We start from the raw sequence: 17,360 nt of genomic DNA, 5'->3' as shown, positions 1-17,360 counted from the left end.
TAAAATCTGGCAGCAAATAGAGGGATAAAATGCAATGTAATCCATTTATAGAAGCTTTCTTTAGAGAAGTCATTTAGTAGATAGCATTTTAACTCAAACAGTGAGGAACAGACAATTCAGCTGCAAAGGAAAAAAAAGAAGAGCATATATTTTCAATCAAAATATTTAAATAATCAAACTAGTAGATTCAAATATTTACCACATGATACAGAACAACATTGAGAACAGAAAGAGAGGAGACAGGTCCCACCTGAGGACGGAGAACACTCGGGCCATTTTGCCTATGGCGCGGATCTTGTTCCTTATTACCTCCTTGCGGGCTGCAGCTGTGGCTCCTGCATTTCAAAAACAGAGTTTAATAGTCAGTGACTTTTTATCTAACTGTAACTCCTTTACAGATTTGTATATATAACCAACTACAGTAAACAAAATCAGTTTGCATTTTTTCCTTTAAGAGGATCTGTCAATAAACAAGTGTGGAAATTTATGCTGTGGGCTTCAATATTGCATGTGATTCTTGAGCGGTTTTTGTGATTTTCATGGGCAGGTGTTTGGGAGCTCGGGAGCTAACTGAAAAATCACTATCAGATGGGCGTGGGTACCCACCCTTGCGCCCACCCTTCTCTAAGTGAGTTTCCCTTCTATTGCATTAGGTGAGGACGGCATGAATTGGCAGAAAGAGGTGAGCAAATCATCAGCATCTTCTACTCATCCCCATCTCCATGAGGCAGAGACTGGTTTTTAACATTTTCCCTCGAAGAGAGGAAAGCAGGAAGCCTCTTAATGCCTTCTGTTCCTGGGGACAACATTTGCATTATTTATGGTCATAAAACATTTGTTATTGCACTTCAAACTCTTTCATCTTCCGCTTGCTTCATGAGTTACAGAGGAAAAAGTGGAAAACTGACATATTTCTCTTCCTTTTTTCTTAAAAACTGCATATTTTAGTAGGAAATAAATTCAATAAGGAATGATAAGGTGTGTGGCCGGCGCTGTGGCATAGCAAGTAAAGCTGCCGCCTGCAGTGCCAGCATCCCATATGGGCACCAGTTGGAATCCTGGCTGCTCCACTTCCGATCCAGCTCTCTGCTATGGCCTGGGAAAGCAGCAGAAGATGGCCCAAGTCCTGCCCCCATGTGGGAGACCTGGAAGAAGCTCCTGGCTCCTGGATTCGGATCGCCCAGCTCCAGCCGTTGCAGCCATTTGGGGAGTGAACCAGCAAATGGAAGACCTCTCTCTCTGTCCCTTTCTGCCTCTGCCTCTCTGTAACTCTGCCTTTCAAATAAATAAATAAGTCTTAAAAAAATGAAAGAATGATAAGGTGGGAGTTTATCTTATTAGCTACAATGCCTGCATCCCATGTTGGAGTTCCTGGGTTCGATACACTACTTTAGCTCCTGACTCCATCTTCCTGCTAATGCAGACCCTGGGATGGCTTAAGTGACTGGGTTCCTGCCATCTACATGAGACCTGGATTGAACTTCTGACTCTTGGTTTCCACTCAATTCAGTGGGCATTTGGGGAATGAAGCAGTTGAGTGAATGCTCCCTTTGACTCTCTCAAAAACAAACACCTTCAGAATCAAAGCATTTACGCTTTGAAAGCTTTTTATTTTTCAGTAGATCCAAAATTTTATCAACTAAGTTCAAAAGTTAATGCCAATGTTACTCATAAACATCACTCATCTGTTATTTCATCCATTTACTTTCCTTGTCAAAAAGGATCTCTGTAAAATATCTAAAGTGTGTACATAGAACATAGCTGAGATCAGGCTAGACTCTGGCATGATTTCTTTTAAAAAAGATTTATTTATTTGAAAATCAGAGTTATAGACAGACAGACACACACACACACACACACAGTGGGAGGGGGGAATGGGAGTGGGAGTGGGAGTTGGGGGGAGAGAGAGAGAGAGAGAGAGAGAGAGAGAGAGAGAGAAAATCTCCCATCCACTAGTTCACTGCCCAGTTAGCCACAACAACCAGGAGCCAGAAGTTTCATCCGGGTCTCCCACAGAGGTGGCAGGGGCCCAAAAACTTGGTCATTTTCTGCTGCTTTTCCCTGGTCATTAGCAGGGATCTGGATTGGAAATGGAGCAGCCAGGACACAAAATGGTACTCATGTAGGATTGTGGCATTGCAGGTGGCGGTTTTACCTGCTAAGCCACAATGCTGGTCCCTGGTTTGATTTTTAACAACTATTACCTCAAGTGTTTGAGTGTTGCAAATATTGAACCAGCCAAAGTAAAAGCCAAAATGGTACAGCATATACTATAAACAAATCGAGATAACTGATGTGTTACTGAAAGACAAAGCAGTGGCACATTAAACCAAAGTTATCTAAACAGATGTGGAAAGAGATATTTTAGTACTCATGGGAAACAGTTAAGCATGGGTTTGTCTAGTTACATTTTGCCACTTAATACATTTTCTAAATTCAAGACTACTTTATGGTAGATAAACTCTTTTTTTAAACATTTTTAATTTATTTTGATTTTATTTGAAAGGCAGAAATACTGGAGAGGGGAGAGAAAGTGTATGTGTGTGTGTATGTGTATGAGAGAGAGAGTCAAACTGACAAGAGAAAGATCTTCCATCTTCTAGTTTACTCTCCAAATGTCTTCAACAACCAGGGATGGGCCAGGCCATAGCTGGAAGCCTGAACTCCATCAGGGTCTCCCATGGGGTGGCAGGGGCTCAACCATGGCACACAATAGCAGGAAATGGATTAGTTGAGGAAGAACCTGGAGTCAAACCAGGCACTCCAATATGTCACGTCAAGTGGTGACTTAACCACTGCAATCAAACCCTTTCCCCCAAACAGTTCCTTTGTATCATGTTTTAAAAATAATATTATATGGTATTTAATGAATTCACTTTATTTTCCCCTTCCAGAGGTATATTTGGACATGTATAAGCAGAAAAATACTGTAAAAAAGATAATTTGTTTTCTACATGATACGGGATTTTATAGAAGGTGTTAACACCATGAGATTATGTTTTCATTCTACTACACCTCTAATACACATAAAACAAAATATTCTCTTCAGATAACTTCCAAAATGTTCCTAATCTGAACAGTTTAAATGCTGCTTAAACCCACTGTAAATCACATAATTTGGTCAGAGACCGTGGTCTACATGCAATAATTGGTATATGTGTAGGTCTTTTAATCTGTGATATGAACAAGCTTCTTGACTTTTAATAAAGGGAAGATTTCTGGTGTTTCCAGAGGGCTTTCACAAATGCAATTTGGAAGCATTTTTCACTGCTTGATAAGCATCAAGAAATAATCACCCTAACACTTCTACAGAAAAAACAAAAAACTTGCACCAATACATATGCAAATTTGAAATGGGTGTAAGGAAGACAGATGCTTTGCTCTTGACTCCAAGAAGTGAAAACATAATGGACCACTTCCTAGCCTGGAAGGGTTAATTTTCCGAGGTGTTGCAATGCACACTCATCTCACAAGGGCACAAGTGGTCTACAGAAGGTGTGCACAAGTTTGAAGCTGGCTTCCACTTGTCTCCCCCTGATCTGAAAGCAGTCCACATTTGTGTTCATTTCTTCCTGTCTGTGGCAATCACACCATGGAGGGTACCTCCCAATGTATCCAATGGGCACAACTTACTAATGCCATCTAGTCTGCACATATGGGTGGAATAAGTTTAAATCCACGTGAGAGAAGGCCATTCCCTAATGCAGTTATTCCGATAATCAAGCAGAACCATGGATTCACATTCCCCATGAGTTCCTTTAATTATTTCTCAGCTAGAACAATGAACTGTGTGTGTGTTGGATCACTGTGTCAAAACTTTTTCTGTGTTTCTAACAACATTTGTTAACAGATTTGTAATTAAGATTATTATACAACAAATTCTTCCCTGGAGACTATCTAAAAGTCTAAATTCTCTGTGCTTAAATTTTATTTGTTTGAGACAGAGAGGGCTCTTATCTGCAGGTTCATTCCCTAAGAGCCTGCAATGGTCTCGGTGCTTAGATTATAAAGGACTATCTTGATCAGGAGACGACTAAACTACTAGTGGATATTTAAGTTTTTTTTTTAAAGGATATATTTATTTCTTTCTTTGAAAGAAAGAGTTATAGACAGAGAGGGAGGGAGGGAGTGGGGGAGGGGGAGAGAGAGACAGAGAGAGAGAGAGAGAGACAGAGATCTTTCATCGGCTGTTCACTCTCCAGATAGCTACAATGGCTGGGGCTAGACCAGGCTGAAACCAGAAGCCAGGAGCTTCATCCTAGTCTCCAACATGGGGAGTAGACCCTCTCCCACATGGTCTCCCACATGGTCAATGGGCCATCTTCCACTGCTTTTCCCAGGCCATAAGCAGGGAGCTGTAACAGAAATGGAGCAGGCAGGACGTGAATTGGTGCCCACATGGGATGATGGTGTTGCAGATGATATGCAATGGCAATGGCCCCTTGGTAGCTTTTTTTGTTTATTTGCTTTTTAAAGCTAATGGCAAATAAATATTCTCCTTATCATGGTCTTTCTCTCTTTCTCACATGCACACACACACACACACACACACGTATGTTACTGAATATATATATATATATATGTTAATTATTCACATCAACGCTGCTTTCAGCCTAACATTCTTCTATTACTAATCCAGATGCCGTGATATACTAACTTATGGGAGAGATTCTGGGCCTTGCTAATAAACAATATGGCCAGATCATGAAATCTATCTGCCATAAACAATAAGTTTGGAAGAGCTCCAAAAGTGGTGACCATACTTCAAAGCAAAGTAGAAAGGAGTGGTCAAAATGTCTAAGAATAAACTTGTACACATTTAAGAGAAATGAGAAGGGAAAACCACAACATCAAATAAGGAAAACATATATAAATACCTACTTTCCATAGAAAATTTCCCATAGAGGACTCATAAAATATGTCAGAGCAATGAAAAGTAAATACTATATTGGAAGAGGAGGGAAGTCTATTACTATATTATGTAGAATTGTGCTTCTCAGCTTAGTGCAAGTTATTGCTCAAAGAAAGTGTTGAATGTTAAATGTAAAATAAACATTATGACAGTCAGAGCCAAGATATCATTTCTTATATTTTTATGTTAATTAAATTACTGGAGGGCAATAAATGGTCAATCAAGGCATATTCCAGCACTTAGTGAGCCAAATTCCCCTTTAAAACATTTGATAATACGGATAAGAAGTTTTATTACTGTTTTAATACAATTAGAATATATTTCCTCAAAAAGCCAAATAATCTGACCACAGACACTAAGAAAGGATATGAAACCTATTCTACTGATGTTTCATCTTAGGGATTACCTTCAACATTTTCCAAATAATCAAAATCAAAATTAATCTCACAGAACACAAATATCACATCATGAAATTTTTAAATAGCCAAATAAAATATGTGGATTAATACATAATTGAATTTTTAGAGGTGCACAGCCGGATAGAATTTACTCTCAATGTAAATACCCCAATATACTTGGTATTCTTGGTTTTTGGTATTTTACAAAGATCATTAAAACTCTTTTGTGAAAAAAAATTCCATTGCATATTCTCATAGTCCACAAGTCAATAGAAAGGTCAAGGAAAAGTGCATGTTTTTCAGAATTTTACTACCTGCCACAGGTAAATATAATGTCATCAGATACTGTCCATGCCACCCTAAGTTGTTGAAATGTGACACAGAAGTTGAAACTAAAATCCAGTATATTTAAATAATGAGGACACATAAAATACCTTTTGCATGAAAACTATGGAAACTATTTTTCATTGCAAAGAATATCATCAGTTACTTCAGTTTAGAAGTTCAAAACTGAAAGGCAATATTTTATATGTTACCAAAAATTAATAACTTTAGGAAAATTATATTTTGTGTCTCCATTCAAATAATTATCACTCTTTTGGCCACTCTTTAGTGTTTTAAGTTCTGACCTTCTTTCATGCCTGGGGTTTATGCTACTATTTCCAGAATCTAAGCAGCCCTGCACAGTCAATTTTCCTTAAAGTGAGGGAGGCTCTTATTTAGACCAAGGAAATCTTTAAAGATGTGCTTTTAACATGTGTCCTTCCTGCCCTTAACTTAGCACCTTGCTAACTTCACATGAAATTTTAGAGGTATCTAAGCGAGTGGCCTGCTGAGTGACTGCTGCATCCCCACAGTGTAGATTTCAGCCTCTATGGGAACTGCACCACAGAGAAATGAGGAGCCAAGTGCTGGGTGGAAGAGAGAGTCCTACCACACAGGGCACCTGCTGTATGTTACAGATGCTGGCTCTGTCTTTCAGTTCACAGTCACCACTGCCAATCCTCATTCTTAACTAATTAGAAGTATGCACAGAGTACTCTGTAGAATACAATTAATACAATCCAAAACAATTAGTACATGCATTTACTCATTCACCAAGCAGGCTTGTGAATTCTATGCTGTAGGATCCTCCACGTGCTAGCAGCAGATACAGGAACAAGGCATGGCCTCTGCTTGAAGACATCATCTATGGTATGGTTTGGATATGGTTTGAGTTTATTCCTCAAGGGTTCATGAGTTAGAAGCAAGTCCTCAGTGTGATGATTTTAAAAGATAGTGGGACTTTAAGGGGGGGGCATAGTGGGAGGTCTGTGAGGGTGCTGTGTTAGGAAGAACTGATTCAGCTTCCAGGGGACCCTGCCTAGCTCTTGTGAGAGGGCTGTTAAAAAAGGCAAGCCTGACCCCGGAATTGTTGTCTTTCCATGTCATATACACAAGGGTGGGGGCTCTCTCCAGAGCCAGCGCTATGCTGGTTAGACTTTCAGCCTCCAAAACAGTGAGCTAAACAATCCTCTTTTCTTTATACAGTATCAGCCAGAGGTACTTCGTTACAGTAACAGGTAACAACTAAGATCATGTAAGTGACTACAAGAGACTGTGACAAACACTACAGTGCAAAGAGCAGTGGTTTGCTGTCTTCTGTTAGGTGGCCATGTGTACTGAGTGTACCTCTTTTTAACTCTAAACTTAGCAACTTCAGTGTGCTAGCTGGAGATCAATGCTGAGGATAAACTTTATAGCGGGAAAACTGGCAAGTGCTATAAATTAGTACTTTTTCCCCCAAAGGACTGGTTGTTAAACATTTAAAAGTATGCCACTGGATGAAGGTGCTAAGGCTTGCAGGCACAAGAAAAATATTCAATGAAAAATCAATGATTGTGAAGGACAAATAATTGTCAAGGAGTAGAGAAAATGATCATTCTCCATAAAGAATTTTCAATCATGTGGAGGCATGTTCAGATCATGCGTGAGAAATCTGCTTTCAAGGGAACTTGGGCAGTCTGGGTGGAGAGGAAAGGAGGAAACGTCTGAGGGTTTAGCACAGCTGTACATGCAAACAAGTTTAGACATTAGCATTTGTGCAATGAGATGAAAGAGAGTTTATTTCGCTAGACACCAACAAAACAAAGAAACCAAACAATACTTGAGAAAGTCGGATTGATAGAAGGGTAGAGGGGCAGATAAGTGATAGAGAAGACTTACAGACAAATAAGAGTTGTAGAAAGGGATGAGTACATGGGTATTGCATATACAGTTCTTTAAATTTTATTTATCTAGAACACTTTATACTAAAATGTCAACAAATGGCACCGTAGATGGAGGAAACTTATTTTGGAGGGAAAGAGAGAGAGAGGCTTTGGGAAGAGGCCTCCATACCATCCCGCCCTTCCTTCACGTGACATGGTGGCTGCATGGGCTTGCAGAGGGCAACGATGGGGAAAGTTCTCTCTGCAGTAACATTCTGCCTATTGCCCTCACTAACTGGCTCCAGGGGAACACTGGACTGGTAGGGTTTTATTTTACGAATACAGTTCAACATATTTCAATTAGTTTCAACACACTTTTACAACTGAAAGAAATGAAGACGACACTATATAAAAATTTTATACTCAAACATAAAATAGGAATATTTTCATAGTAGAATATGAAACAGCTTTTTAAAAGTTATTTTTTTTGTTTTAATGGAAAAACTGGCAGAATTTTTCTACTTCATTACTATATTGACCTCAAGTCTTGCTATTTATAGGCTTCTTTCTTCAAAGGGCTTTTAACTAACACACGTATATCCACAGTACATATACTTATAGGCTATAACTTACAAAGTATATTTTGCTGGCAGACTACACATTTCTTTATAAACTTACAATTGAAATTCTGAAAACATAATAAGTGTTTAACACTTGAGTATTTTACCGAATTTCTTAAAAGTTAACAAACTTCTCCTCTATGGGAATCTATTGTGCTTCAAAGTAAAATTTTATTATGGATCACTATTATTAAGTAGAATTCAGATGCTTCTTCAGGTTTTTTTTTTTTTGGCAATCACAGCAATTATTAAATTTGCATAAAGGCTACTGATGGAATGAAGCAATATATATTTTGTTATGCTTTATTAAAGACAAAAATGAATTTTGTTTCCATCTAAAATCAATACCTCTGAAATGTAAAACATAATGCAAAAGACAGAGTACAACTTTAATGCGTCTAAATACCTTGCATAACTAGTCTTTAAAACTTTTATACAGATGAAAAATCATGAAGGTATAGTCTGTCTGGAAGAATGCATGCCTCAAATTTGATGTAAATTATGTGCTATGTTCCCTAATTCTTATATTCCTTGCCTTTTTTCTTGACCTGATTCAACAATATCAAACCTTGGGCTTCTATATGCCAACCAAGGAATGCCATCCACAATTTATTTAGACACAGCCCAGTGTTGCCCCTGGCTGAGTTGTGACAACTGCTTCCCTACATTTTCCTTTACCACCAGGCACTTGACTCTTGGATTGTGGAATGACATCATAAGCATCGGTTAAGCATGATTTTTACTCATATTGTTACAAAAGATTATTCCTGAAAGAATGCTATTTCTACTTTTAAGTTTTAATAGTTGTAGAGAATATAATATGCAATTATTGTCCTTATAAAAAGAAATGGCCATATTAATAACCAATGGCATAGAAATATCATATTACTATGATTCTCATCCATTTAAAAAATCTGGAAAGAAGATATTCATTTAGAAATCTTCATATTTTCCCTTTTTCTGAAATATTATTTCCATTTCAATCTCTTCAAACTTTTACTCTCATTATGTATTTGAACTTCAGAACATTTTTGTAACTACATTATACTTTCCTATAACAATATATGGTCAGACATTTAAGTTAAATATATTTTTAAAATTTTCCTGAAACAATAGGCTCTATGGATTAAAAAACTCATTTGGAATAAATATCACAATTATTGTTAGTTTACAGTTGAGCTAGGTAGCACAAATATATAAAAATGTTTATGAGTACTAAAATAAAAAATTTATCATAATGTACCTCTTAATGAAAAGAATGGGTGTACTGTTTTTTTTTTTTACTTTTTTAAAAAAGATTTTAGTTATTTATTTTGAAATTCAGGGTTATATATATATATAGAGAGAGTGAGATATAAAGAGGAAGGAAGAAGGAGGGTGGAGAGGTCTTCCATCTGCTGGTTCACTTCCCAGATGGCTGCAATGGCCAGTGCCAGGAGCTTCATCTGTACAAAGGTAGCAAGGACCCAAGCACTTGGACCATCTTCCTTTGCTTTTCCCAGCCATTAGCAGGAAGTTGGATAGGAAGTAGAACAGCCGGGACACAAACCAGTGCCTGTATGGGATATCAGCATCCCAGGCAAGGGCTTAACCTGCTAGGCCACAATGCCAGCTCCTAGAAATGAAACTTTTACAAGGTCTGTTCGTAGTATGCCAGAGGTTTTCATGGTAATGTTCAAGGTAATGCATATGGTGGTCATGCCTAGGGAGATCCATGCCTCTGTTAGAATCAGATTAGTGCAGCTGAGAAAGAGGAGATGGGGAAAGAGGAGCTGTATTGTGGCTCCTCTTACTCCCATGTCCCAGGTCTCAGGAATATTGAAAATAAATAAGAGGACACATGAAGTCCCAAGACTTAAGAAAGAATTACCTGTAAACGCCCCTTGAAACATCTCTGGGAACCCCAGCACACAAATGTTTCAGTCTGAAGATTCCTACATTGTCAAGAATTAGATGACTGGGGCCAGCACTCGGGTACAGAGTACCCATTGGGGTTGAGTGCCCACTTGCAACACCAGGCAGTTCTGATCCAGCTTCCTGGAAATATACCTGAGAAGGAAATAGATCATAGCCCAAGTACCTGGGTCCCAGTCACCTATATGGGAATACAGGATGGAATTCCTGGTTTCTGGCTTTGGCCTGGCATGGACCCAGTTGTTATGGCCATTTCTGGGGTGAATCAGTAGATAGATCTGTCCCTTTCTCTCCCTCTCTCCCTGTTGCTCTGCCTTTTAACTCAATCAATCAATGTTTCATTTAAATAGAAAAAAAAAAAAGAATGAGATTACTTAGTTGCTAGAGTTGTCAGAACTGGACAATGAATTTGGGAATGCTGCATGAGATCTAATCCAAAGGGACTATTGGGCTTTGCTTTTCACAAAGGAGCTGTTCATATGCTTATGTAGGTTACTCTTTTAGCTAGAGGAAAACCACCTTCAGGACAACAAGTGAAAAAAATTACTGTAAAAATTCAAGGTTAAAGCTTAAAATATTTAGAAAACCTACCTAATTTGGATTCTAATTCTACTATATTACCCAGCCAAAGGTTATAAAATTCAGACTTAATAGCCACTCTCTCCAAACCACATATTCTCAATTTCTTCCATATGTTTTTTAACTCAGCTTATAAGAGCGCCTGCAGTGGTGTGATATTTGGCATAAAGCTATTCAGTCTTATATTTCACTTTGAAAGCCACTGAAGGTCCTTTAAAATACAAGCTTTTAAAATAAAATGCTTATTTTGAGTAAAGGATTTTAAGGGAAATTGGTAGAGCCTAGACTGTTTTTTCTCACTTCTCTTGATAACTGAATTCTTTGGATAGGAAGTCTTCAAAATGTACAGATTACCGCTCCCAGATGTCCAATTACTGTGATTATTTGGTTATTTTCTACTTACTTAAAAGTTACTTTCATTCACAAATTCTAATGTGAGTACCTTTCACTTTTGTTCCCTGAGATGCTGTGCTCCATCTGTTCAATGACTCCTCCATAGAGCATAAAGAAATTGACCTACAGCATAACTCTAACTGGGGTGAAAATTAGAGACTTCGCAGATTAGGAACCTCCCACTGTTTTTCTAAGAAATGATCACATATTCTGTGCATGCCTTAAAAAGGACATTTCAGTGTATTTATGTTTACCTAAAGGAGAAACTAACAGCATGTAAAATCCTACCTCAATCCATTTACTATGACTGAAACAAACAGAAAATAAAAAGAAAATGGAAATAAATAATAATTGTCAAGTTAATAATGTATGTTTATTATCAGAGAGGGAAGCAATTATAATGTCTGGGTAACTTTCCTTTGAAGAATGTCTCTGGATAAAGATGGGGATATAATAGTTAACACAGTGCTCAGCAAGGACCTACTAGTGCTTCCATGCTAAGTGTTGTGAGAATGCAATCAGGTAAGAACTTAATTCAGGACCCTTAGGATTTATACATGTATAAAATACTAGAATGATATTTAAATGCTTTATTCAGAAATATATAAAGAGTTTGGGGAAAGTATAGAAAACATAGTAAAATAGTATGTTTAATACTACCACATGTTATATCCAGATAGAAAGGCAACTGAATACCATGATTGCACAATGGAAAGCAGGCTAACGGAAGTAAGGGAACTCCTCCCCGACCGTGGAGAAGGCCCAGGAGCTGGTATGGGGTGAGTTTATCTGAAACTAAGTCCCTGTGAGCTCCGCTGTTGCTGTTCACCACTGAGACAGGGTGTTTGTCACTTCTCGGGAGATGCCCAAAAAGGAGAATTAGGGAAATGAACATTAGGTTCTAGCCAATGAATACAATAAGCACATGTTGAAAATATGGAATAGATCCAAGGTCATGAGACATTAACATCACCTAAAGAAATTACTATCTTACCCAGACGAAAAGGATGGGCTCACCGGAAATGTGTTAAATATGTGATCATAAAGTAAATTGCAAGTATGTTATCACAAAAGGAAAAAAAAAAGGAAGGAGGGAGCCTGTCATGTATCATTATGTGCTGAAAATTGTGCATATGAAACATATAGAATCTGTGCTTATATAGATAAAAAATTAAATAATAAAAAAGGAGTGTGTGAGTCAGCCAGAGAATACTAGAGAGGAGCAGCTGTGACAAACACTTGAAATGCCTGCAGAAGTCGTGTCCAGAGGCCAGTACTCAGTACTTTCTGTGAAGCTTCCAGTTGTACAAATGTGGCTGGTGTGCTTCTTTTAAGACACACAGATATGATGGCATAGGACAGCCAGGACAGCATAACGGGGAGGAACTCGTGTCCTCGAGTCAAAGACCTGTGTGTATGGCGCAGCTCCTCAATCTTCGAGCTGTGCTGTTGGACAAGTTACTATAAGCCTCTTTAAAGCTCACCTCCTTATGTATAAAGTGAGGAATATTCAAAGGGCTTTATTTGCATTATTTCTTATAATCCTCATAATCACCACATGAAGAGAGTACTTCTAGCCTCTGTTTTACAGAGGACATTTCTAAAACAGTAGTAGGATCATTGCCTGGCAAATGACATTCTACACCCAAGATTCATTACAGCAGCAGGCTGGCTGATAAGCTTCACAGTTAGGTGGAAGAATTAAATAAGCAATGTGATCATTAATTTTCAACATTCAACAAACACATGAGCCACGTACTGAGTTTTGGCAAATGGTAAATACTCAAAACTGCCTATTGGTACTAAGCAGAAAATGCTTTGTGCAGACATGAATAGGCCAATTCTTCTGAGAGTTACAGTTTTCCCTGTAAACTAAAAAAATGAATGTATGATCTTGGTATCAAGCTGCCCTGGGATAGGGTTTCATTTGTCATTTGTGGCTCTGAGGCAAAAGGCTGGACCCCAGGGTTGATGCCAAACTCACCAGCGGAGGGGACCAGCAGCCTGGACGCTGCTGCCTGTGCTTTCCAAACAAAATGGACCACCCCAGAAAGATGAGCTGACCAAACATAACCGAAACTTCTATTTCTACTGAGTTCCAAGGGGAAAAAAGTGGGAGAACAGTTTTATAGCTTCTCATGAGTTAAGAATAAAGATGAAAAAATAAAATATTTTGGAAGAGTGAAAACTATCATAGAAAAATACTTGTAAGTTTTAATTTTCTGAGCATTTATTAAAATTCTTAGTATATTCTTTAAATCTGCAACCAGAGATCAATTACAATAAAATACAATGTTTTATAGGCATTGGACTCAAAAAACTTTTCTGTAGTTATCCAGTTAGTAATCATTCTCATAAAAGCACAATCTTTTGAGAACCTAGTCTAATGAAATGCTTCAGCATTCACAGAAAGTTATGAAAGCTCTGTTAGAAAAAGGAGAATATAGCTTATTTTCTTGTGCTATCAGTTTTCAGCAAGCTGACTTTGCCCACTGTATTTCCTTCTGTGAAGAATTTCACATGTCAATTACCTCGACCTTGCAAAGTCATGGTAGTATTAATCAAACAGAGAACAGTATTTTGATACCTGTCTCACTGCATCAGTTAATTTAGGATTTTAACTGTTAAAACCAAATGCTGGGGCCAGCGCTGTGGTGCAGTGGGTAAAGCCCCAGCCTGCAGTGCTGGCATTCCATATGGGTGCCAGTTCAAGTACCAGCTGCTCCACTTCCAATCCAGTTCTTTGCTATGGCCTGGGAAAGCAGTACAAGATGGTCCAAGTTCTTGAGACCCTGCACTGGCATGGGAGAACTGGAAGAAGCTCCTGGCTCTTGGCTTCAGATCAGTCAGTCCAGCTCTGGCCACTGAGGCCATTTGGGGAGTGAACCAATGGATGGAAGATCTCTCTCTCTTTCTCTGCCTCTGTCTCTCTGTAACTCTGCCTTTCAAATAAATAAATAAATAAAATTTTAAAAAACAAACAAATGTTACTCGGCTCGATTGATCAAAATATATGATGGCTTAACTAGGTAATATGCTTGGTAGTGAAGGCACCAATGTATCAGTTGCCATAAATATGATGGCAATTGTATTCCAATACCCTGTAAGTACTGATGTATGCATGCTTCAGTTTCAATGGCATGCTGCATATAATGATTTATTTCCTTTTTAAAGTATGAGCATAGTGAAAAATGTAGCTACCTATGTCATAAAAGGAACAAGTAGAAACAGTACATTGACCATAGCAAAAATGATTTAGATTGAACACTAAAATATTCAGCAACTGGAAAAAATAATAAACTGAGAAGATAATGAAAGGCTGAGAACAACTTAAGAAATCTTTCAGAAAATATTAACTATTCTTTTTACATACATCTTTTTTCTGCCTTCTCTAACTATATTATGCAAATTCAGTTATGATAAAAAGCTATGAGAACTTGAAGTTGTTAAACTGATATCCTTCTTTGCATCTACTTTCCTCCTCTTCTCACTTGGCCAAAATAAAAATCACTTTTCCTTTGCCTTTCTGGAAATAGAAGAGGACAAGAAAGATGTTCTCTGTGTTCTTCTTTTATTACCAAATATTTTATCCCAACTCATAATCCCTTCCCCAACATTCTAAATCCTGTGACTACTGTGTTTAAACTTGGATTAATTCTTGTTCCTAAGCTCAATGAAGTGTGGAATCACAGAATTTTGTGTCTTCTTCACTACACAGTATATAGAGAAAAAGACAGCCTGTGAATATTTGCTTATAATAAACAAAAAAAACCTCTAATGGAAGAAACAAAATCAAAATATATTATATTAAAATTGAAGTAATCTTCAGTTTTATGTTTTTGCTCTATTTCAGTGATTTGGTCATTATAAAAATAAAATAAAATATTTTTCACCTCTTTTCAATAATCTGACATTTGATACCCAGAGTCATTTCCTTTTCTCGTCAGACTCATGTCCCACATTAGTTTTCCTGCACTGAGTGTAAATAATCTGTAAGTAGCTGCCTGCATTAATACACAGGCCTGACTCTTGAGTTCGCTCCCTGTTCACTTCTACGTCCACTTCACTTGGTTGTTTTTCTTCTCCAGCTTCATCAGGAGGGGCGAATTTTAAGGATCACTCCCCAGTTTTTTTAATTCCTTCCACATCACCAATGTCAGAGACCCACTTCACTCTTAGATTCTATTATGATTTGATGCCAAGTTGGGCATTTCCAGAGTTGTGTGGGTCAGTTTAACTCAAATGCATGTCTGTAACAGATGTCACCATTCTCTAGAAACTTTTACGTTTTTCTGTAAATGCTATCTTGTCAAATTCCTGTGGAGCCCACAGTTGCAATCCTTGGAAGCCTCTCCTGAGTATCTCCTTTTTCTCTTTCTACTACCTTTATTCTGATCTAGTCACTTCAACCTCACAGTACTTTCCTAGGTTCCTAAATTAGATCCCTAGCTTGCTTTGTGCATTTTTTTAAGGTTTTATTTGAAAGTCAGAGTTACAGAGAGGGAGGGAGGGAGGAAGGGAGAGGGGGAGCGAGAGAGAGAGAAAGAAAGATCTTACACCCACTGGTTCACTCCCCAAATGGCTGCAAAAGATAGGAGGGCTAGTGTGAAGTCAGGAGCCAGGAGCTTCTTCTGGGTTTCCTATATAGGTGCAGAGGCCCAAGGAGCTGGGCCATCTTCCACTGCCTTCCCAGGCCATTAGCAGGGAGCTGGATCAAGGTGGAGCAGCTAGGAGTTGAACTGGCAACCATATATGGGATGCCCACGTCACAGGTGGAGGCTTTGCCCGCTACTCCACAATGTCAGCCCCAAGCTTTGTTCATTTTCATCTTTCTGAGCTTGAGAAACATGTCTGCTGCTTCTCAGATCTTGCCTTTGTTTCTCCTCTGCTGACTGACTTCAAGTTTATGCATCAGTGAACAGAGAACAAGAGTTGTAATGCCACTGGTTCTCAGGGCACTTTAGTTCTGCGTCTCAATTTTGTACTTTTATATGAAAACAGTATTACTCCCCCTCTCAAAAAAAAAAAAATCCCTGTTAATTATTACAGGGCAGACAGCTTTGCTAATTCAGCTTGGGAAAACCTGAAATACATGAGTTCTCAAAAGTACAATCATGACAGCCACAGAAGAGCTCTAGGCTAAGTTCTTAGTAGACATTCTGCCACAAAACAAAAGGGACGTCCAAGATGGATTTCTTCAGGCTTAATTTATTGACCCCATTTAGATTTTTAATTCACTGATCACATTTAGATGCTATGAATCTTTGCTGAAAATAATTACTTGATTTTGTGTGTAATCCCTTTACCTGTAGGACTCCCAAAGCATTTCTGCAAAGGAGTTGTTTATTAGTATCAAGAGCCTTTTTTTTTTGGAAAGGCAAATAAATATATGTTTTGACAGAAAATAACATAACCAAAGCCTTACAGAGGTGCTTCTCAAGGACCAGTAACATCCATGTTTGTCCTACTAATTTCCAGCTTTGCAATTTAAGAAGTTCCATGTGATTTTTGAAAGCTAGACCAAAAACAAGTAGGGAGACACTCTGGAACCTGTGATATTAGATATAAAGGATTATCTAATAATTCAAAGCAGACCATGGGAGATAATTTTCTTGTAACAATTTAGATGTTTTGTAGAGGCATGTAAAAATCTGCTCTGATCTCATATTCAGTGACTTGCTTGTGGTTAACATTGGGATAAGGCAAAAATTTGAGTAAAGGATAAGAGTTCTACCATGTGGTTTGCTCTTTAGTTGAAAGCAGAGACATAAATTCTAATTCAATATTAAGTCTTTCCAGTGTAGCTTGAAACTATATTTGGCTTGAAATGTTTTAGTTTTACTATTTTTTTCTTGTCTTTCTTATTTTATAGGATTTTGGTTTCCCATTCTCAACTCTTTCTTGTTAGCAAGATTTTTCACATATCATATTCTCGAACATAATTTATATATATATAAGTGATCTCATAGTCTCTTTTAGTGCTTAAAAGAAATCTCAAATTAAAAAATAAATCTTAACTCATGAAACTGCCATTAGGTTTCTAATGTTTAGTATTACCCCTGTCTTCCTTATTAAAGCAATGAACAAGAAAGAGAGCTTTGTGATGGGACGGCTTGATTATTGTCAGCTTTCCCCGTCTTGCACCCCCTCACTTTGGGATCACTTACTAATCCCTGGTCTGAAATGAGTCTTCTTCATTAATGTGGATTAACTAGCAAATGAGATTCATATTACTTGGATTTCTTTCTTCTCTAAAATGCTTGGGTGAATAACATTCAATTGAAAACAGATTCTCTACCATCCAAAGTCATAACTGGAAACAGGGAATAAAGATCCCAGTACATATAAAGTAGAT

At 37.9% G+C, this 17,360-nt stretch overlaps 1 protein-coding gene across 1 annotated transcript in view; it reads right to left on the bottom strand.

Annotated features, from left to right (window-relative positions):
• Positions 1-17,360, bottom strand: part of PPP3CA (protein phosphatase 3 catalytic subunit alpha) — a gene marked incomplete at its 5' end in the record, with an annotated part of 325,463 nt that overhangs the window by 13,587 nt on the left and 294,516 nt on the right. Inside the window, 1 exon segment of the mRNA NM_001082692.1 lies at positions 251-335. Coding sequence (NP_001076161.1) covers positions 251-335 — 85 coding nt within the window.

This window comes from Oryctolagus cuniculus, chromosome 8 (genome assembly GCF_964237555.1).
Source record: "Oryctolagus cuniculus chromosome 8, mOryCun1.1, whole genome shotgun sequence".
Taxonomy (NCBI): domain Eukaryota; kingdom Metazoa; phylum Chordata; class Mammalia; order Lagomorpha; family Leporidae; genus Oryctolagus; species Oryctolagus cuniculus.
The sequence above is the reverse complement of the archived record's forward strand: the minus strand, read 5'-3'. Positions and strand labels throughout refer to the sequence as shown.